The following is a 22,036-nucleotide window of genomic DNA, read 5'->3' on the forward strand; positions in this document are numbered from 1 at the left end:
ATAAGGTAGGAAGCAGTGGAGGCTAGCCAGGCTTTCAAAACAGGCCAAAACCTAAGTTAAAAAAACAAGGTACGGCAAGCATCCTTATGAATGCCGAATTATACTGTTATACAACGCAACACTTATTAGCAGTATAGGGGAGTGGCCAGGAATCTTTAACAGGGTCCATGAACACTGTAGCTGATGGGATTTTTTTCTCTCTCTCATCAAGCTGCCCCTCCCCCCAGGCAGACCAGTCCTCCTCCAGTCTCTCACTGTCACCAGTCAGCTGCAGCTCCTCTCAGATCAGCTGTGAAACAGTCACCCCACCTTCTGGCACCCTGCCTCTGCACACTGGTACAAAATAACTTTGAGGCCCCTGGAACCCGGAGAGAGAGAGAGAGATGACAGAGAGCGAAGAGAGGGCGCGAACGGATTACCCCCCTTCACCACGTCACATCCGTCCTACCAGAGAAGGGGGATTGGCTTGAGAATAGCGGAGCGAGAGAACAAGATCCAGCGAGAGAACAGACGTGTGCACACTGAGCGAGAGAGAGGCAGCCCCAGTGAAAGAAGTGTCTAATCTCCCCACACCTTCAGTGATAATGTGTCAGAGCAGGAACCTGCAGCGGGCAGCAGCGCGGAGCTCAGGGAAATGGTGAGATGCTGCAAGTCTTTGCACAGCCCTCCGTCTTGCTACAATCTCCACAGAGTTAGGGTTGATGTGCGCCGGCTCCGGCCGATCAGCTCCTCTGGGGAGCAGGGGGGAGTCAGCGGCGGCAACAGCTCAGGCCAGGGGGCCCAAGCACTCAGCCACAGGAACCGATTCAGGTATGCTGAGAGAGAGAGAGAGAGGGAACGAGATGAATGACTACAGGATGACTTGACGTGTGTATAACATGCCTGCTGTTAATGACAGAGAGAGGACTGACATGGAGAGAGAATGAATGGTACTTAGCCTATAGAGGGATTGTTTACAGTACATGAGTGGTAGAGATGGATTGAAAGAGCCTGAGAGGGATGACTTGAGCGAGCATAGAGGGAACTATTAATGTAATGTTCTGCCGCGAGATTGAAGCTGTAGCAGTGGTGTGGTTTGTGAGTGGGTGGTTGTGTTGTGTTGTGTACTTTGTGTTGAGCTGTACCCTGGCTGCTTCATGAGCATGGGGACAAGTGTGAGCCAAGGGGGTGACTATTGAGTGGGTACAGTTGGTCTGCACTCCCAAAGCCCCCTCAATCTTTTTTCTCTCTCAATCTTCTGCTCTGTCTCTCTGTCTCTTTGTCTCTCTCTCTCGCTGTCTCTCTCTCTCGCTGTCTCTCTCTCTCTCTCTCGCTGTGTCCCAGGCAGCACAAAGCCTCTGTTTGGCCTAATTGCAACGTAATGTCCTTAAGCCCCGAACAGGCAGGCCAGTCAAAGGGGGAACAAAGCATCTGGTCCAGCCTTACCCTGCCAGCTTCAGAAGTGGTCCTGAAAGAAGTAACGGATAGATGGAGTTTTCAAGAGCTGCGTGAAGGCTAAGACTCGGCTAGTGTGGATAGAGCGAGGCAGGAGAGACAGAATGCTATGCAGTCAGTGATTGGCTAATATGTGCCTGCATTGAGGAAGAGAGGGGGGTGCTGCTGGAGCGTGCGTTTTGTGTGATAGAGAGCAAGCTAGAGACGGGATAGCCAGGAAATGGTAATTGGTAAAGATTTTAAATATTTAAAATGTTCTGCACTGGTAGACTTCTATGAGAATTGAGATTGAATTACATTTAAATTATTTCTTTGCCTTTTTTTATATCCTTTTATAAAGGGGTTAAACATTATGCAAATAACTTTGTTTAGGCTATATTAGCTATATTAGCTCTAATCTTATAGGCTGTTGTGTACCTGTCCAGGCTGTGAGTAGTAAATATTGCTCTCCTGTTTAGAGTTTAGAAAAGATGAGTGGCCCAGTGTCACACTCTGCAGTCCAAACCAGGCCAGCCAACCAGCGGTGACTGTGAGGAGAGCAGTCGCTAGCTCCAGTACACGACCTACTGAACGGCACCATACAGCCACATCAGCAGCATGCCTCCGTGGAAGTAGTCCCCTACCCTGCCATCCGTGTAGCCAAAGTAATCAGAGATGTGATTTTCCCTGATGACTCAATAATTCCAGATTTCTAGAATCAGGAGTATCTTAGATCTCTTGCTATGGATCATTAGATTTGTTGATGACCTTTCCCCCCCGACTGTTATGTTGTGGTGATCAAACCCTTGAGAAATTAGACAGTCTTAGGTGGTGATAGGACTGTCTGTGTAGACCCACTGAACCTCACAGCTCCACACACTGCTCCGGATTGAAAAACCATCCTCAGATCTGTGTGTGTGCGGAACAATATGGGCACTGTTCTGTCTGAATGGCTGTGCTGGGGACAATCGTTAAGCACTGGCTGTAGTTTCACAAAGGGCGCATCAACATCAGCCTGTAAAGCACCATTTAATTGATCTGATTCAGCTCTGAGGCAAAACAGGTCTATAATGACACAGGGATTAAAGACACAGCGGGGCCACTGACCGACCTGTGAGTGTGTGTCATCAAATCAATCAAATCAAATGTTTATTTGTCACAGGCGCCGAATAAAACAGGTTTACACCTTACCGTGAAATGCTTACTTACAAGCTCTTAACCAACAGTGCAGTTCAAGAAATAGAGTTAAGAAAATATTTACTAAATAAAATAAAAGGTAACAGTAGAATTACATAACAATAACGCAGCTATATACAGGGGGCCCGGTACTGAGTTAATGTGCGGGGTATAGGTTAGTCAAGGTGATTTGTACATGTAGGTTGGGGTAAAGTGACTATGCATAGATGATAACCAGCGAGTAGCAGTAGTGTAAAAACAAAGAGGAGAGAATCAATGTAAGTAGTCCAGGTGTCCATTTGATTAATTGTTCAGCATTCTTATAGCTTGGGGATAGAAGCTGTTAAGGAGCCTTTTGGACCTAGACTTGGCGTTCCAGTACCGCTTGCCGTGCAGTAGCAGAGAGACACGTCTATGACTTGGGTGACTGGAGTCTTTGACAATTTTTTTGGGCCTTCCTCTGACAAAGCCTAGTATATAGGTCCTGGATGGCAGGAAGCTTGGCCCCAGTAATGTATTGGGCCATACACATTACCCTCTGTAGCGCCTTACGGTCAGATGCCGAACAGTTGCTATACCAGGCGGTGATGCACCCGGTCAGGATGCTCTCGATGGTGCAGCTGTAGAACTTTTTGAGGATCTGGGGGACCCATGCCAAATAGTTTGTCTCCTCAGGGGGAAAAGGTGTTGTCGTGCCCTCGTCACGACTGTCTTGGTGTGTTTGGACCATGATAGTTTGTTGGTGATGTGGACACCAAGGAACTTGAAACTCTCGACCCGCTCCACTACAGCCCCGTTGATGTAAATGGGGGCCTGTTCGGTCCTCCTTTTCCTGTAGTCCACGATCATCTCCTTTGTCTTGCTCACATTGAGGGAGAGGTTGTTGGCATGGCACCACACTGACAGGTCTTTGACCTCCTCCCTAATGGCTGTCTCATCATTGTCGGTGATCAGGCCTACCACTGTTGTCATCAGCAAACGTAATGTTGGTGTTGGAGTCGTGCTTAGCCACACAGTCGTGGGTGTACAGGGAGTACAGGAGGGTACTAAGCACGCACCCCTGAGGGGAACCGGTGTTGAGGATCAGCATGGCAGATGTGTTGTTGTCTACCCTCATTACCTGGGGGCGGCCCGTCAGGAAGTCCAGGATCCAGTTGCAGAGGGAGGTGTTTAGTCCCAGGGTCCTTAGCTTAGTGATGTCAGTGTGTCTGTGTGAATTGATTGAGCTTCTGTGTGTGGTCGTGCGTGAGATTGTCAGGGTCAACTGTTGTAATTGAACGTATCCAGTCCTACTCATTGTTGTCATTAGACTTGCCTCCTCGGTTTGGCCTACAGGTCACCTCTATGCCAGTGGTAGGTGTTAAGGTGCTGCTGACTGTCTAGTAGGGAGTCAGTGTTGAAGCTATCCATGGCACGCTTGTGTCTTTTCCTGATTAGAGTGGACTGGTCTTCTTTAGGCCTATAGATAGCTGTAGAGCAGAATGTATTATACCCCCTCTCTCCCCCCTCTCTTCTCAGGCCTGTTAGCTCTGGCTCATCACTCTCAGGGCCAAGTGCAATCCACATCCCCTGACTTACTAAAGCTAATGTGGACATAGCAGAGCCATTCCTTCATTATGATTTGAAAATGTATATACTAGCAAATAAATAATTTGGGTATGCAAAAATTAAAAAAGAATACAAATAAATATATGTATGTATGTATGTGTGTATGTATGTATGTATGTATGTATGTATGTATGTATGTATGTATGTATGTATGTATGTATGTGTGTATATATTTATTTATATATTAGTATTATTTTTTTTAATTGCATACCAAAATACCTACTTTTTAGAACGCAAGTGCGGGTATTCGTACACGGCCTGTGGTTTTGGACAAAGACGTTGGTTTTGCACATTGCGTGCGTTGGATGTCCCTTGTTGCGGTAACATTGGCCTCCCCCTTTAGAGTCCACTGCTGCATCACTGCTGCCCTAGTTGGTCCTATTGTTCAGAACCAGGGCAATACATCACAGCCACTTAAGCCTATTTTAATAGACTGTTTAACAGTGCAGCCAGGCATATTCATGCGCAGATGATTTGATTTGGCTGTTGGGTGGATATGCTGTTTCTATGCATTTTATGCAGTGTGTTTACCATCCACACTTTGATGACAAGCACAAAGTTTGTCATCAAAATCCCGCTCCGCATTTATCGGCTAAGGCTAATTAATTTTTTTAGCAATTTTAACTTGGCATATTGAGAGATCTGGATGGATGGCAGTTAGACATTAGGTTATTTTAAGGAAACACACAGTTGGCCTGACTAAAAGCAGCCTGAAGAGTAGGGTGGATTCTGTATGAAATATGAATATATGAGGAGTTTCTTAGGAAACGAACCATGTGGTGGTTTGGATGAGATACTGTAGAAGAGTACCATCTACATTGTTGAAGAGAGTTTGGGGATACAGTGGGGAGGATGTGTGCAGTCAGAACATGTGAACGTACATTCCTATCAGGAAATAGGCTACTGTGTTGTGTGATTGTGTTTGAACAGTATAAAGTAAGAGGGCATCATTGTGTCATTTTGTTTTTCCCATTATGCCGGTATTTAACACGTCTTTGTGTAGGACCATTGTGTCATGTCCATTGCGTGGACATAGGTATGTGCATTATTCACGTGCTTTTCCTGTTTGGGTGTTTGTGGGGGAGAGTGTCTGTGGGTGAATGTGTGAGCCTCTGTCCTGCCTGGCTGTCAGCCGGGCGGAATGCCGGCGGTGTCCCTGCCTGCCTGTCGGTGTCCCTGCCTGCCTGTCGGTGTCCCTGCCTGTCGGTCTGCCTGCCTGCCTGTCATCTTTCAGTGTTTCTGTACTGAGACTGTTTTGTGTGTACTATGTATACATGGCCATACCTGTGCCAACCCAGCGTTTTGTATGGTTGCCTAGGTTGCAGTTCCCTCAGTTGGCCTTGCGGCGTCGTCTTGGCCAGTTGAGCTGCATGTCCCGGCCCGCCTTGCGGCTGCGCTCATGGCCGCTCAGCTTCCTCTACTACTTCCTGACCTTCGGTGCACTCAAGCCCCTGGCCAAGGTTGGCTGGAGACCAACAAGCAGGGTGAGTATTTACCTGCTAACAGCTGCTGCATCATTTATTTGTGTATATCTGTGGGTTTGTGTGTGAATGAATGTCAATCTCAGCATCCAGGGGTACCAACTCTTAGAATACTTGTGGAGTAGGATAAGAGTTCCTCTCTTACAAGGTAAAGTACAACGTGAACACTTGAAAAAGCATTATCATCACTCTAATAACCCCTATGGTCGTTAGTTTCCCCTGCGTCGTGACCCTAGGTTTTCTCGGCTAGAGGTGGTCTGTTAGAGGCACTGATGTGTGTGTAGGGATGGGCACAGTTATTTAAATATCCGAACGGACGTTAGTATTCCATTACTTTTATTTATTTATTGAACCTTTATTTAACTAGGCAAGTCAGTTAAGAATAACATCTTATTTGCAAGAGTATTCATTATATATATATATATATATACACACACACACAATACCAGTCAAAAGTTTGGAGACACCTACTCATTCAAGGGTTTTTCTTTATTTTGACTATTGTCTACATTGTAGAATAATAGTGAAGACATCAAAACTATGAAAAAAACACATATGGAATCATGTAGTAACCAAAAAAAGTGTTAAACAAATCAAAATATATTTTATATTTGTGATTCTTCAAAGTAGCCACCCTTTGCCTTGATGACAGCTTTGCACACTCTTGGCATTCTCTCAACCATCTTTATGAGGTAGTCACCTGGAATGCATTTCAATTAACAGGTGTGCCTTGTTAAAAGTTCATTTGTGGAATTTCTTTCCTTAATGCATTTGAGCCAATCAGTTGTGTTATGACAAGGTAAGGGTGGTATACAGAAGATAGCCCTATTTGGTAAAATGTTATGGCAAGAACAGCTGAAATTAGCATAGACAAACAAAGAGCATAAGAGAAACGACAGTCCATTATTTTAAGACATGAAGGTCAGTCAGTCCAGAAAATTTCAAGACCTTTTGAAAGTTTCTTCAAGTGCAGTCGCAAAAACCATCAAGCACTATGATGAAACTGGCTATCATGAGGACCGCCAGAGGAAAGGAAGACCCATAGTTACCTCTGCTGCAGAGGATAAGTTCATTAGTTACCAGACTCAAAAAGTGCAGCCCTAATAAATGCTTCCCAGAGTTCAAGTAACAAACACATCTCAACATCAACTGTTCAGAGGAGACTGCATGAAATCAGGCCTACAAGGCCAAACTGCTGCAAAGAAATTGCTACTAAAGGACACCAATAATAAGAAGAGACTTGCTTGGGAAAAGAAACACGAGCAATGGACATTCAACCAGTGGAAATGTGTCCTTTTGGTCTGAGATGAAAGATTTTTGTTTCCAACCACTGTATCTTTGTGAGACGCAGAGTAGGTGAATGGATGATCTCTGCATGTGTGGTTCCCACCGTGAAGTGTGGGGGTGCTTTGTTGGTGACACAGTCTGTGATTTTATTTAGAATTCAGGGCACACTTAATCAGCATGGCTAGCCCAGCATTCTGCAGTGATACGCCATCCCATCTGGTTTTCGCTTAGTGGAACTATCATATGTTTTTCAACAGGACAATGACCCAAAACACACCTCCAGGCTGTGTAAGGGCTATTTGACCAAGAGAGAGAGAGTGATGGAGTGCTGCATCAGATAACCTGGCCTCCACAATTACCTAAACTCAACCCAATTTGAGATGGGATGAGTTGGACCGCAGTGTGAAGGAAAAGCAGCCAACAAGTGCTAGCATATGTGGGAACTCCTTCAAGACTGTAGGAAAAGCATTCCTCATCAAGCTCTTTGAGAGAATGCCAAGAGTGTGCAAAGCTGTTATCAAAGTGTGGCTACTTCTACAATGTAGAAAATAGTAAAAAAGAAATAAACACAAACCCTTGAATGAGTAGGTGTCATAACTTTTGACCTGTAGTGTATCTGTCTGCCTTTTTTTAATGTAAAGACTTTGTCTAAAACGTAATAAAATTATTAGACTATGGCATTATACATTTGAATAAAACAACAGTTTTATGAGTGCGCCCCATTTTAATAATAATAAAATGTACCGGTAGCCTACACACTTTTCACTCTTGTTATTGTCGGTCAATCAAAGTATTACAGTCAGAGGCTCCATGTGTAGCAAGTGAAGTGAGAGATTTTTAATCAATGCTAAATGGATTTACAATTACGGAATTAAGTTGGCTAAATTAGGAGTAGGCTTGGATGATCAACCAACAGGTAGGCTGTTTAATATGAGTGAGTTGTTGTCGTCAAGGACGCACAACAAAATCGCCTCAATTAGCCCAGCTAGCTAGCTGGCTAACTAACTTAGCTGGCTAGTGTAGCTAGCTAGCTCCTTTACATCAAGACACACACTACCAGATGAGAGGATAGAGAACCTATCGCAGCAACAAGTTTGTCTAACTTGGTTTGGCTACTCTATCTCCCTCCATGTCAGACACACCCGCCCCTGGTCCTCTCGCTCCCCTCCCCCACCCGTCTGTGCTGAGGGCACCGTTCCCACCCCCACCCGTCTGTACATAGTGTACTGCCTCTCCTGAGACCAATAGTGAAATCATTTAAAATGCCCATCCCTGTGTGAGGTGCACCTCCCCTCCCCTGACACAGATGGCTGGACCCATATGGACCTGCAGAGCTTCACTGTACAGGCCCTACCGTACAGCCTATCAAAGGCCCTTTGTGTGGGCCACACAATAACAGAGAAATGCTTTTTGTTCTCCTGCTTTGCTCGCTCGCGCTGTCATAGTCACAGGGCGACTGAGTGCACTTAGTTTCAATGGACACTGTTTATCCCTTACCATCAGCCAATAAGCATTTAATGTTAATGAAATGTTGATCTATTCCACCTACCCTGGACCATTTTTCAAAGGGGAAACTCAGTCGTGGAGATTGAACTTGTCTGCCATCCATAGCGTCTGCTGATCTCATTTTCTGCAGTTTGGACATTATCTGTGATTTATCTTTAGCTACAGGAGCTAACTGCCTGTGAGTTATGTGGGCGGATCTAGACTCAGCAGGCAGCACCGGTGGCTTAAATTCAGGACGGTGTGTTTTACGTTCCAGAACATTCAGATAGTAATGTTGTAGAACAGACGTACTCTATATATACAAAAGTATGTGGTTACTCCTTCAAATTAGTGGATTCTGCTTTTTGTGTGTATATAAAACTGAGCACAAAGCCATGCAATCTCCATAGACAAACATTGACATTAGAATGGCCTTACTGAAGAGCTCTGACTTTCAACGTGTCACCGTCATAGGATGCCACCTTTCCAACAAGTCAGTTTGTCAAATTTCTGCCCTGCTAGAGCTGCCCCGGTCGACTGTAAGTGTTGTTATTGTGAAGTGGAAACGTCTAGGAGCAACAACAGCTCAGCCGTGAAGTGGTAGGCCCCACAAGCTCACAGAACAGGACCGCTGTGTGCTGAAGCGCGTAGCGTGTAAAAATCGTCTGTCCTCGGTTGCAACACTTACCATCGACTTCCAAACTGCCTCTGGAAGCAACGTCAGCACAATAACTCTTCTTCAGGAGCTTAATGGAATGGGTTTCCATGGCCGAGCCGCCGCACACAAGCCTAAGGGCACCATTTGCATCGCCAAGCGTTGGCTGGAGTGGTGTAAAGCTCGCCTCCATTGAACTCTGGAGCAGTGGAAACGCATTCTCTTCAGTGATGAATCACGCTTCATAATCTGGCAGTCTGATGGACAAATCTGGGTTTGGCAGATGCCAGGAGCACGCTACCTGCCCCAATGCATAGTGCCACCTGTAAAATATGGTGGAGGAGGAATAATGGTCTGGGGCTATTTTTCATGGTTTGGGCTAGGCCCCTTAGTTCCAGTGAAGGGAAATCTTAACACTACAGCATACAATGACATTCTAGACAATTCCATACTTCCAACTTTGGCAACAGTTTGGGGAAGGCTGTTTCAGCATGACAATGCCCCCGTGCACAAAGCGAGGGCCATACAGAAATGGTTTGTCGATCGGTGTGGAAAAACTTGACTAGCCTGCACAGAGCCCTGACCTCCACCCCATCAAACACCTATGGGATGAATTGGCACGCCGACTGCGAGCCAGGCCTCATCGCCCAACATCAGTGCCTGGCCTCATTAATGCTCTTGTGGCTGAATGGAAACATGTCCCCGCAGCTGTGTTTCAACATCTAGTGGAAAGCCTTCCCAGAAGAGTGGAGGCTGTTATAGCAGCAAAGGGGGGACCAAATCCATATTAATGCCCATGATTTTGTAATGAGATTTTTGACAAGCAGGTGTCCACATACTTTTGTTCATGTAGGGTGCTTCTCTATCAATCACATTGAATCATTTTGTCAGCTCGTTTCATCAGTTTGATCTGTACGTTATAGTTCTATCTGCAATGTTCCGTATGTTGCGACCAGGAAAACTGGAAAATACATTTTTTGAGGAACCGAATCGGAACCGGGAATGAAAGTGAACTATACTGTTCCGGAACAGAACCATTATTTTAAAAGCTTGGGAATAATGTTATTTTACTTTCCGGGAATTTTTTCCCCATCAACAAAGTGCCTATGCAAAGCCTTCACTCTGTCACTCAGAAACTTGTTCCAATGTCTGCCTGCCAGCTTAAAATCTTTGCCAGTGCGTGTATAGGCTACCTGCGCTTCCCCCTCCAAAGCATAGGCTACTGTAGCCTACTGACGTTACAAGCGTGGTTCAGCAATTAGGGACAGATTTTTTTTATTAGATTTAGAATGGATTAACTTTTTCAATGTTAGTTAAAGATACTATAGTAATCACGTTTCACATTGGATTTATTAACTACTAAAAGGTAAGACGTGTTTTTATTTAAATTCTGGTGCCTCTGCATCCACAAGCTTGTTAGCTAGCTAGCTGTGGCCCAACGTTAAGTCAACTCTCTGAAGGTCGAAGACATTCAAAGTTCCTTCATAAAAGCCGCTCCTCCCGTAGGTATAATTCTTTGGGCCTAATTCAGATAGTGCATGTCATAAGATGCCCAGCGCTTCAAACCAAGCCTCCTTCTCCACCCTTTCTTGCTCCCTCCCCACCCGCAAAATTTGTCATATCTCGCATCCAAATTTGTCTCTCCAATGCATGTGAACAACTATAACTTGCTTGCTCCATAGCAAGCTGCTCTATGCGCACTGATTGGTGAAGTAATTTGATGTCGAGCTAAATGTAAAAAATGGATCAGAAAGGAACGATATAAACATTCACTTTTTGGGGGTTTGAGTCGGTTCAGAACTTAATTTTGCTGGCTGGAAGGGAAAAAAATAATGGTTCTGTTCAGAATGAAACGATTGGAAAATAATTTGGATTGTAACCCACATTAAATACGCCCCAGTATTTCTCCTACGTTTGTATTTCTGTTCAGTCTGAACTCTGATCACTTTCATGGTTTTTAATTTAGCCCTGAACTCCATGTGGATTGAGCCACATTGTGGATGAAATGGATTTTCTAGGCCCTTTCCCCTCCTACCTACCTGTTTAAGTCCTATTCTATTTTAGGTCTATTTTAAATCTGTCATTGTGTTTATTAATTATTCTGTCCTCGCATTGGAGGCCATGTCAAAAAAAATATATATATATTGTGCCGCGGTCTGTTCGTAGCCGAGTTGGACTTGAGACGGATTTGATCCTGTAGGCTGCAGATCCCTAAAGTGCACAGTCAACTAATTATAATTAACGAGGCTTGCTTCCACACATCAGGATTAGCCCGGTATTAAATTAATCATGTTTTGTGTATTTAACCCCATCTATATCATCAGATATCTTGCAACATCCGATTCGCAACATTTTCAAAGGGGAGGATAGGTAAGCTTTATTAGAGTCCTTTTCTCCTCCTTCCTCATGTCAGCTGGTCCAGAACATGACTAATCCACTTAGCTAGGCAGACGCTATTGATGATTCCAGCCTGGCCCAGGGAACAGCTAGAAGCAGCAGCAGCAGCAAGTCAAGCAGCAAACCATCTGGATCGCTCAGGCGATAGAGGAATCTAAACAGTCCTGACTGCTTGCAGGTGCAAGGAGGGTCAGATCATCAGATCGCTTTGTCACTCTTCACTTCATTGCACACTGAATTTCGCAGATGGATGTTCTACACCTGTGCAGAGAGGTCAAGTGACAGGCGGCTCCTTCAACTTGACTGGTCACATCTCATGGATGCAGAGATAAATAGAGTAGAAGGGGATGTAGGAATCAATAAATTTCGATTACTTTGGTTTTTTGATGCTGCTGCTCAAACCGACGCTGCTGCTCAGATGTGGTCGTGTTTTGGTGAGTACAGCTTAGGGCTAGGTTTATGTTTAGGTATCCTTAAAGCCGTGAATTGATGGCTTTCTATGCGACTGAAACTTTGCAGTGATCTGGAAAAGATGATTTTGCAAATGTACACAGTTTGTGTGAGTTCTACCTGTTCACTTTAGGCTTTTACAATGCACCTGTAAACTAAGACAGAACTTCAGGTGTGCAAAAGTTTGATCTATTCAGGCGTCTTAAAACGCTGTCAACACCTCAACCTTACTACCTGTCCCGCACATGGCCTTGATGCAATTGACCTAGTGATATGGGAGGCTAATACTTTTATTCAAGATGTCACCTTGCCTTCAATAGCCTCGTCTGCCAGGGTTCTAGCTTCTCCTCCTAGAGTTCTCCCAGTAGAGAAGCAGTTGCTCGGTGCCAGATCTGTTTGTGCACTGTTGCCAACTCCTATGGTCGTTTGGTGTAACAATGACCATAGCAGTTGGCCAGACCACAAAAACAAGGAGCCAGGATGCAGCCAATGTGAGAACATGGAGTCTAGCTATGTGTAGTGTAACCCAACATTCTCCTCCTCCTTGGTTCAGGTTGCTCTGTACAAGACCATCCCGACACGGCTGCTGTCTCGGGCCTGGGGTCGGCTGAACCAGGTGGAGCTGCCGACCTGGCTGAGGAAGCCAGTCTACAGTCTGTATATCTGGACGTTTGGTGTCAACATGCAGGAGGCTGCTGTGGAAGACCTAATTCAGTACAGGAACCTGGGAGAGTTCTTTAGACGGAAACTCAAACCGGCTATCCGGCCCGTGTGCGACTCACACTGCGTGGTAAGTGTGTTTTTGTACGTGCGTGCATGTTCACACGTATATGTGAACTGTCTGTATGTGTGTGAATTTGAACTACTCTTCCTGCTCTGTCTGATCAGAGTTCTCTCTACTGGCTTTTATACACACAGAGGAGTAGATCCCTGGCTAAAGCCATAATGTCTGTGTGCTTTTCAGATCAGCCCAGCAGATGGGAAGATCCTGCACTTTGGGCGAGTGCGGAACTGTGAGGTGGAGCAAGTCAAAGGAGTCACCTACTCTCTGGAGACCTTCCTGGGACCACACACCTGGGCTGAGGCCATCAACAGTACCATCAAGCCATCAAGTGAATACCTCTACCCTTTCCCCCTCCTGGTCTAATGCCCAATCCCAATTTGACCCTTAATCCCCCTACCTCCTTTAGACTTGATAATCTCAAAGGATTGGGTGGAAATATTTCACTTATGTTATAGACCTAATAGGCTCACCTTGCCCATTTGTTTTGTCTAGCACAGAGATTAGAGGTCATTTAGGATTGGTTTGTATGACACACCTTGTACACCCTGCCTGCTGACCATAATGGTGGATGTATGCGTGTTTTCCCAGATGAAGAGGACCCCAGCTCGTTTCAGGACCTGCTGGTGACTAAAGAGGAGAATGAGCTGTTCCACTGTGTGGTGTACCTGGCTCCAGGAGACTACCACTGCTTCCACTCCCCCACAGACTGGAGGGTGGCCCACAGAAGACACTTCCCCGGTCAGTACCCTGTTAGGACTGTCCTACTCCTACTATACGCTTCATATATAAACACCAGAATTACTCTGCTACGGTAGGATGATGCTAGGACAATCCCAGGATGTCCTGGACACACACCATACTCATTCCACATACTCAGACTCGCCATGCTGCACCTTGCACCCTCACTCCTATCTGATCTAAAATGGCACAGTCCTAAAATCATATTTGGTGTATAAATATGGTGCTGCTTGCAGTGTTTGTATTATACCTCATGTTTTGTGTCGTGTCTGTATAGCTGTGTATTTACCTCCTGCTCCCTGTCCGTGTCCCTCCCAGGCTCTCTGATGTCAGTGAACCCTGGCGTGGCCCGCTGGATCAAAGAACTGTTCTGCCATAATGAGAGGGTGGTGTTGAGCGGAGAGTGGACACACGGCTTCTTCTCCCTCACCGCTGTAGGGGCCACCAACGTGGGCTCCATACGTATCTACTTTGACAAGGTTAGTTAGCGCTGCAGCCCACTTAGGGTGAATGTTTACTAGTCTGACCCATAGACATTAAAACCAGTAGATAGTGATAGCACCATTGGGAGATTTCCATAGAAGTATTTGAATTTGAAGCCCGCCATATTGCTGACTGTCACAAAAAAATCGCTAAGGATCATGGTGAAAGTGGCCATAACTAGCAAAGGATCATGGTCGACGTAGTCGTTGTCATCCTGCCTAAGAGACGCGCAAAGAGTGCATGAGGGCGAGAGCCTCCTCGTAGCCTGCCAGCCAGTGATTGGTCTGTGTCAGGATGTGATCCTGTGTGATGACAAATGTAGTAGTCAGAATGGATCACTATTTAACTAAATATCTCAATTTGTTGCGAACTTTTAAATAATTCACTGTGGGGATTGAACTTGATCATAATAAACACATTTTAGAGCCCAAAACAGACTTAAAAAAAAAGAATAGTTTGGCTGTTCTGATGATTGTAATTTACATAGGCTTTCTAGGGCAGACCAGGACTTTTGACACCACTAGGTAGCTACGCAGTAGCCAACCAGCAGAGCTCGTGACTTCACACTCCAGACCAGACACTGGGGGCCTGGTCTGAGCCTGTTCTGGTACTGTGCCATAGTATTTACTTAAAGATTAATTATTAGGACATAACACTACATACAGTAGAAATAATGCTGACTTAACCTCTCTAGGATAGGTGGCACCAAATCGTCACACCTACGTAACAGCCAGTGTAATCCCGTGGCGCGTTATTCAAAAACCTTAGAAATGCAAAAACTTCAATTTTTTCAAACATATGACTATTTTACACAATTTTAAAGACAAGACTCTCGTTAATCTAACCACACTGTCCGATTTCAAAAAGGCTTTACAACGAAAGCAAAACATTAGATTATGTCAGCAGAGAACCCAGCCAGAAATAATCAGACACCCATTTTTCAAGCTAGCATATAATGTTACATAAACCCAAACCACAGCTAAATGCAGCACTAACCTTTGATGATCTTCATCAGATGACAACCCTAGGACATTATGTTATACAATACATGCATGTTTTGTTCAATCAAGTTCATATTTATAACAAAAACCAGCTTTTTACATTAGCATGTGACTAGCATGTGACTAGCATTCCCACCGAACACTGCCGGTGAATTTACTAAATTACTCACGATAAACGTTCACAAAAAGCATAACAATTATTTTAAGAATTATAGATACAGAACTCCTCTATGCACTCGATATGTCCGATTTTAAAATAGCTTTTCGGTGAAAGCACATTTTGCAATATTCTCAGTAGATAGCCCGGCATCACAGGGCTAGCTATTTAGACACCCAGCAAGTTTAGCACTCAGAAAAGTCACATTTACTATAAGAAAAATGTTATTACCTTTGCTGTCTTCGTCAGAATGCACTCCCAGGACTTCTACTTCAATAACAAATGTTGGTTTGGTTCAAAATAATCCATAGTTATATCCAAACAGCGGCGTTTTGTTCGTGCGTTCAAGACACTATCCGAAAGGGTAAATAAGGGTGACGAGCATGGCGCAATTCGTGACAAAAAAAATCGAAATATTCCATTACCGTACTTCGAAGCATGTCAACCGCTGTTTAAAATCCATTTTTATGCCATTTTTCTCGTAAAAAAGCGATAATATTCCGACCGGGAATCTGCATTTAGGTAAACAGAGGAAAGAAAATAAAGCATTCGGTCGACCCGGGCACGCGCCTAAGCCCACAGTACTCTGAACGGCCACTTGCCAAAAGCGATAATGTGTTTCAGCCAGAGCCTGCCTCGATATCCTTCAGCTTTTTCCCGGGCTCTGAGAGCCTATGGGAGCCGTAGGAAGTGTCACGTTATTGCAAAGATCCTAAATCTTCAATAAAAAGAGCCCAGATGAAACACAACTTGTCAGACAGGCCACTTCCTGCATGGAATCTTCTCAGGTTTTGGCCTGCCATATGAGTTCTGTTATACTCACAGACACCATTCAAACAGTTTTAGAAACTTTAGGGTGTTTTCTATCCAAAGCCAATAATTATATGCATATTCTAGTTACTGGGCAGGAGTAGTAACCAGATTAAATCGGGTACGTTTTTTATCCAGCCGTGTCAATACTGCCCCCTAGCCCTAACAGGTTAAGAGAGGTTCTGACCCCTTGTCACTCTGACCCCTATTGCACTTCTTCTCGCAATGTGAGCTTTCACTCCCTCTGCTTCCTGTCCCACTTACCTGTACGTCAGGCCATTTCCCTGCCGACACACACACCGGATAGGCCTATTTAATCTCTCCACTCTGTGTTTAAACTGACTGATTTCCCATAGGAGCCATATACTTCCATTGATTAGACCAGAGGCTTAGGATGACGTGGTCGTTTTAATATGTAGGTGAGGGGGTTAACTGTAAGCCAACACCATCACCTGCTGGTTTGGCTGTCATTAAGAAGAGCCTGATCAGGAAGGGTGAGGAGAGGGGAGACGGGAAAGATGAAATGTGGCATAAGCTGTTCCCAACCAGACCGTCAACAACATAACAGGAGGATATGACTTCATTCAGCAGCTATCATGCTGCTCATCGTCTAATGGGGCTTACTCCAATTCAACTATTCTCCTCAAATGTTTTGCACATTTTTTACATTTTACATTTTGGTCATTTAGCAGATGCTCTTATCCAGAGCGACTTACAGTAGTGAATGCATACATTTCATAAATTTTTTTTCTCCGTACTGGTCCCCCGTGGGAATCGAACCCACAACCCTGGCGTTGCAAACACCATGCTCTACCAACTGAGCCACACGGGACCACCACATCACATGATGGGCACTGGATAAATGGGACAGTTATGAGATATCCTTTCAGTGTTAAGGGTTGTTTGGAGCAGGGTGCATGCAACATCAGGGCTATGGCTTTGATTCCCCCATGTGTCACGTGGATTTAATATATGCGTGACTATAAGTCTCTATATCAAATCGATTGATATAGATCAAATCCTTTTCACCAGATGCTCAAAACACTTGACATTGTATGTATTGGATCATTATTATAATATATTTTCTAAACTGTATCCTTTCTCTCTCTGTCTGTCTGTCTGTCTCTCTCTCTCTGTGTGTGTATGTACCCAGGAGCTGCGCACTAACAGCCCACGCTACAGCAAAGGCTCGTACAACGACTTCAGCTACTTGTCCAACAACAACCAGGAGGGCGTGAGCATGAGGAAAGGGGAGCACCTGGGAGAGTTCAACCTGGGCTCCACTATAGTCCTTCTCTTCGAGGCTCCGCACGACTTCAGCTTCAACCTGAAGGCCGGCCAGAAGATCCGCTATGGAGAACCTCTGGGGACTGTGAGCCGAGATGGCCAACCAGAGAGACACTTTCTGGGGGGAAACGGACTAAAATAAACTGATGGATACACTAACATGTGTGTACAGATTTGAGCGGAGGTGCACAGGCTGACTTAGACACACTCATTCACGTACGGCTGGCATACGACACACTCATTCACGTACGGCTGGCATACGACACACTGATGGACTTACAGAAAAAACTCAGTCACCACTGTTGCATTACTACTAAGGGGTCTCCCCGTTTCTTTGACTAGAGTTTCTATTAACAATTTACTTATTGCCAGTTGGACAGTTGATTACAACTAGTGTACATACCTGACCAGCAAAAGCAAGATAGTTTATAGCAATTAGTTACATTTACATTCCATAAGAATAATGACATAGCTTTAAAAAAAATTGTTGCTAAATTATACCCATATTGCCTTTTGTCAGGGGTATCCTCTTCAACTAGGAGTTCCTCCTGAGATTTCAGACACAAGCAGCAAGACACCAGCCTGATTACAGATCTGGCTAGTGCTGTGTAGCCCAACTCATATGGCCATTGGCAATACATCACAAACAGATCTGGGACCAGGCTAGCAAGACACATCTCCACACATACAGATAACCCCTGTCACACACAGCCTCTATCATGTGGACAGGCTTCCCTATACAATGTACAGTATACACACACCTACAGTACACATACCACGAAGAAGGAATGTACCAGAGGCCACACGTCTACCCTCTTCCTTCTCTAATTTCCCTCCCTCCTTCATTCTGATACTGAATGCCTTCCTGTTCTCCTTTGGTCTCTCCCTCTTCTGCCATCCCCAGAGAAGGTGCTTGTGTTGGGGGTGATTATGTGGACTCTTCCCTCCCTGTGATGGAGGTACAGACTGGCACCACTCCTCCCAGTCAGACGAGTCTGGGTCGTATTCATTAGGCACCTGCCAGAAGAAAACAGGCTGAATACCTGGACTTTCCGTTGTAAAATGTTTTGCCTCAGTCTGCCCTAATAAATACAACCCTGTTGTAGTAAGCCCATGATGTACGATCTCTGCCATCCCAACAATGTGTTGTTAATCATCATTAGAGTGGTAGCTAGTAGTGCTGCCTGCCTGATGCCAATTATCGCTGTTGTTTTACTGTAAGTGATGCCTAACAGGCAGTGCTTGACTTGGGACTGAGCTACCCGGAGGCCTTACCGACACTTCAAATGTTTGATGAATTGCGTACCGGCTCCTCTATAAAACAAAGTAGCCTGTCACCGGTCTAGATTCATACACAGAGGCAAAAAGGTTTGATCAAAGTGGAATGAAGGCAGGATCTGCGTTGACTAGCAATGGCCAATGGGCATTCATTTTCTGATTCCGCTTCGTTCAAGTTTATTTTCCACTAGTCTGTGAATCTGTGACTGACAGTAGGATGTCAGTTCAAGATTGTGCCTATTGAAAATGAGCCAGCCTGAATGCGCATAAACCCTCTTTTGGCAAAAGCCCTTCATCAGGTCATGAAAAGGCATGGAAATGTATTTCATGATTTTTGCTAATGTAATTCATGAAGGCACACTTAAAAATGGACATATCAGCCATCATCGGAATGACCCTTCAGTGTGTGTCTCTGTGCTCATTTCTGCTGCAGGTAACATTAAAAAAAAATGGAACAATTGACAAATAAATTGCTGTGCATAGATCTCCCCTGAAGAATGAATATTTGAGCCTTATATATAAACATGTCTAGTGACACCTTGCTTTGAAGTAGCCTACCTTATCCATTTGATCCCTGATTCATTTAATGAGGGAATCATTTGATAAAAACTAAAGTATTTGGTTGTAATGTTGCTATATTTTATATGAAATGTGGCACCATCCACCAGGACAGCTACTGGGTGTGCAGGCTTTTGTTCCAGCCCTGGTCTAACCACATTGTAGCATTATGGAATGGAATGGAAAATGTGTATGAACTCCTAAAATAGTCTCTGTAGCATACCAGTTGTGTATTTCGGTGAACATGATCTAACGGATGGACTTGGAAAAAGACAGCTCCTGCACTACTTTCATTCCAAGTCAAGCACTGCTAACAGGTGTCTACACGGAGGGGGTTCAAACCAGGTGGATCTCTTCTATTGGAGTTCTATTGTAGTGTTACAATTTAGCATGCCAGCATAACTCACTCACATGGCACTTTCATTCCTAAATGACTGCTAAAAGGTGTATGTCACATTGAATACACATTGTTTAACATATGATAATGAGTTGAGATGATTGATGACGTGTGTTAATCTAACCCAATCCATTAATGGACTAAATCCTGACGTATTCCTCTGAATGGAGCCATACCTTTTTATGCTAATATACAGTACAGCCCTCTGACCGTCATTCCAAAAACAAACCGACGACAATGTGCAGCACTGGTGGTAGGATCATTGGAGAGAATGTGGAAACTGGTACTGGCAACTCATACTTTTGTCTTCTACTGTTCGGTTGAATTGGAATAAGTTGTTACTGGAAGTTATCTGCCTATGACAGTGTTAAATAGCTAAAACTTTTGTTAAGACTGTAAAGCTTAAGTTATGCTGATATCAATACTAACTATGTATCATGCACTTACCGTATAATGATTGTGAGACCCTTGGCGGAACGTTCAGATACCCAGGGCTGAGCTGTTTTAAAGCTATTTTTTTTCTGTAGTTCTGTTTGTTTTATAGTAGTGCCAAAAATCTATTTGGGGAATTTTAGTTTTTCAATTTATTTTTTATTTGTTTTGCTTTGAACAAATGTGGACATTGGTGCTTTTTGTGTTGCTGCTGCTGGATTAATTCTCTGCATAAGGGGGTAGAGACCTCACCTGACTCTGACCCCTCGGTAAAGGAACTCTGAACCTTTAACTTTAGCCTCGGAGGAGTGGGGGTCACAGATGTGACAGACCGGGGAGATGCCGGTGACACAAACTCCCCTTGGCTACATCGTCGTTCCACAAAGTGTTGCATACAGAAACCAAACACTGGGGTCTGGCCTGGCTACTGCCTGTTGCACACTTGTTTTTATATGTACATTGTAATATACTTGAATCATGTGACTCATTCAACACTGCATAGATTTTAACCTAAATTGTTTGAAAAGCAAGAAAACATGTCTAATAAATTTTTGCGTATTCTTAAAAATTTGTTTTTGTATGTGCGTGTGATGAGAAAGTATGTACTTCACATATTTATAGGATTAGAGTTGACCTACAGAGCTAAGCTACTCCATGCTGATAATGTTGGAGGGATTTGATTGGAGCACAAGAAGGAAAAATGTCACAAAGGTCATATTGGGTAATGGGAGCAATCCCCTGCTATGTAAATTAGCTTAAGATAGAAGTGACCCTAAATCACAGATCTAGGACCAGATTCCCCTACCCCCATTCCTAATGTTGATAGTAAGGATGAAGTAATATCTGATACTGGTGAAGCAATTTAAACTAAGCTCTCGCTCCTTATGCTACTTTCTCTCACTGGTGAAATGAGGGTACTGCACCGACCTATGGGGAAAAAGTGCAATGTATGTCTACATGGTTATGAGCTCTAAGAATTTATGTGAGGGCAATTCTGAAAGTTAAAAACGACCCAAATATATGCAGGCTAAGAGCATAAATGCACAAAAAAGGTACCACGCCTTAATAACTAAAGTGAAAAGGGTTGACGCGGAAAACCACTTGAGGAAAACAAAAGGCCATAGAATTATCTTACAAAAGCATGACGTCTGAGCGTATTTTTGTTGTTGCAGTGGGGACAGTAACATTAATCTGTAAAACATATACTTAAACAAATGTAGAAATGAATACATGCATTTCTACAGCTTCCAAAATATTTTGTACAATGGTGGGGGAGTGCCAAGATGGAGGCACTGTGCCTCCTATTAGTCATCTAGTGTGTATATATAAATCATTGCTGTTTGCGTGTGTGTGCGTTTGTCTGTGAGCAAGCTCTCGTTCACCTTGATCCGTTTAACAAACATTGGTATGAGGAATTTTTGCTGAGCGCCACACTTGCAAATGTAAAGGTTCTGGGTCAAAGCAGAGGAAATAGCTGCAGGAATGTGTTTCATATGGAACCAGGTTAATGTTTAACACAGGAACTAAGCCTAAACACCCATTTAGGCAGCTATGTCGGCAGTCCTGTTCAGATTGACTGAAATATCATGGTTTAAACTTAGAATGCTCTCTATTTTTATTTTCTATAAACCACTCCCTGCAACTAAAAAAACTCTTAAATACAACAAACGCAGACTAAAAATAACAAACACAAATCTTTGTCATAGGGTTTTTGTTGCTGTCCTTATCATGACCAACCTGTGTGATTAGAGCTTTGAGTGTTTACACTGTCATTTACCAGTTACATTATATTAGGGCTTTTAAGTGAATATTTGCAATGGGTGGTGTTAGCAGCAGGCGACAGATACCGATTGAGATACTGTGAGAGAGAAAGAGAGAGGAGGGGCAGGGGGAGAAAGAGAGACTAGGGCTGTTTCCACAAAGTGTCTCAGAGTAGGAGTGCTGATTTAGCATCAGTTTTGACTTTTAGATCACTATGAATAAGCTTGTATGGACATCCTAGGTCAGCACTCATACTCCGTGACGCTTTGTGGATATGGGCCCTGGTTGCCATGACAAATCCGCCTGTGTTTTGAGCAGCTAGAGGAATGATAAACCAGGGCTGAGGCAGCCAGTCATCACCACGCCCTCTTTGGGTTTCAGGTAGCTGCTCTGCTCTC

General features: G+C 44.1%; 1 protein-coding gene across 8 annotated transcripts in view; it reads left to right on the forward strand.

The window, feature by feature from the left end:
* The window catches only part of LOC100380321 (phosphatidylserine decarboxylase), a 41,864-nt gene extending 21,419 nt beyond the window's left edge, over positions 1-20,445 (forward strand). For 3 of the 8 annotated variants that reach the window (XM_045724544.1, XM_045724599.1, XM_045724520.1), the window contains exons 2-8: positions 212-810; positions 5,516-5,681; positions 12,506-12,742; positions 12,917-13,064; positions 13,325-13,474; positions 13,793-13,953; positions 17,079-20,445. In XM_045724544.1, coding sequence (XP_045580500.1) covers positions 635-810; positions 5,516-5,681; positions 12,506-12,742; positions 12,917-13,064; positions 13,325-13,474; positions 13,793-13,953; positions 17,079-17,354 — 1,314 coding nt within the window. In that variant the 5' untranslated portion in view covers positions 212-634 and the 3' untranslated portion in view covers positions 17,355-20,445. 8 annotated transcript variants of the gene reach the window in all.
* Positions 20,446-22,036: the final 1,591 nt, after the last annotated feature.

This window comes from Salmo salar, chromosome ssa01 (genome assembly GCF_905237065.1).
Source record: "Salmo salar chromosome ssa01, Ssal_v3.1, whole genome shotgun sequence".
Lineage (NCBI taxonomy): Eukaryota > Metazoa > Chordata > Actinopteri > Salmoniformes > Salmonidae > Salmo > Salmo salar.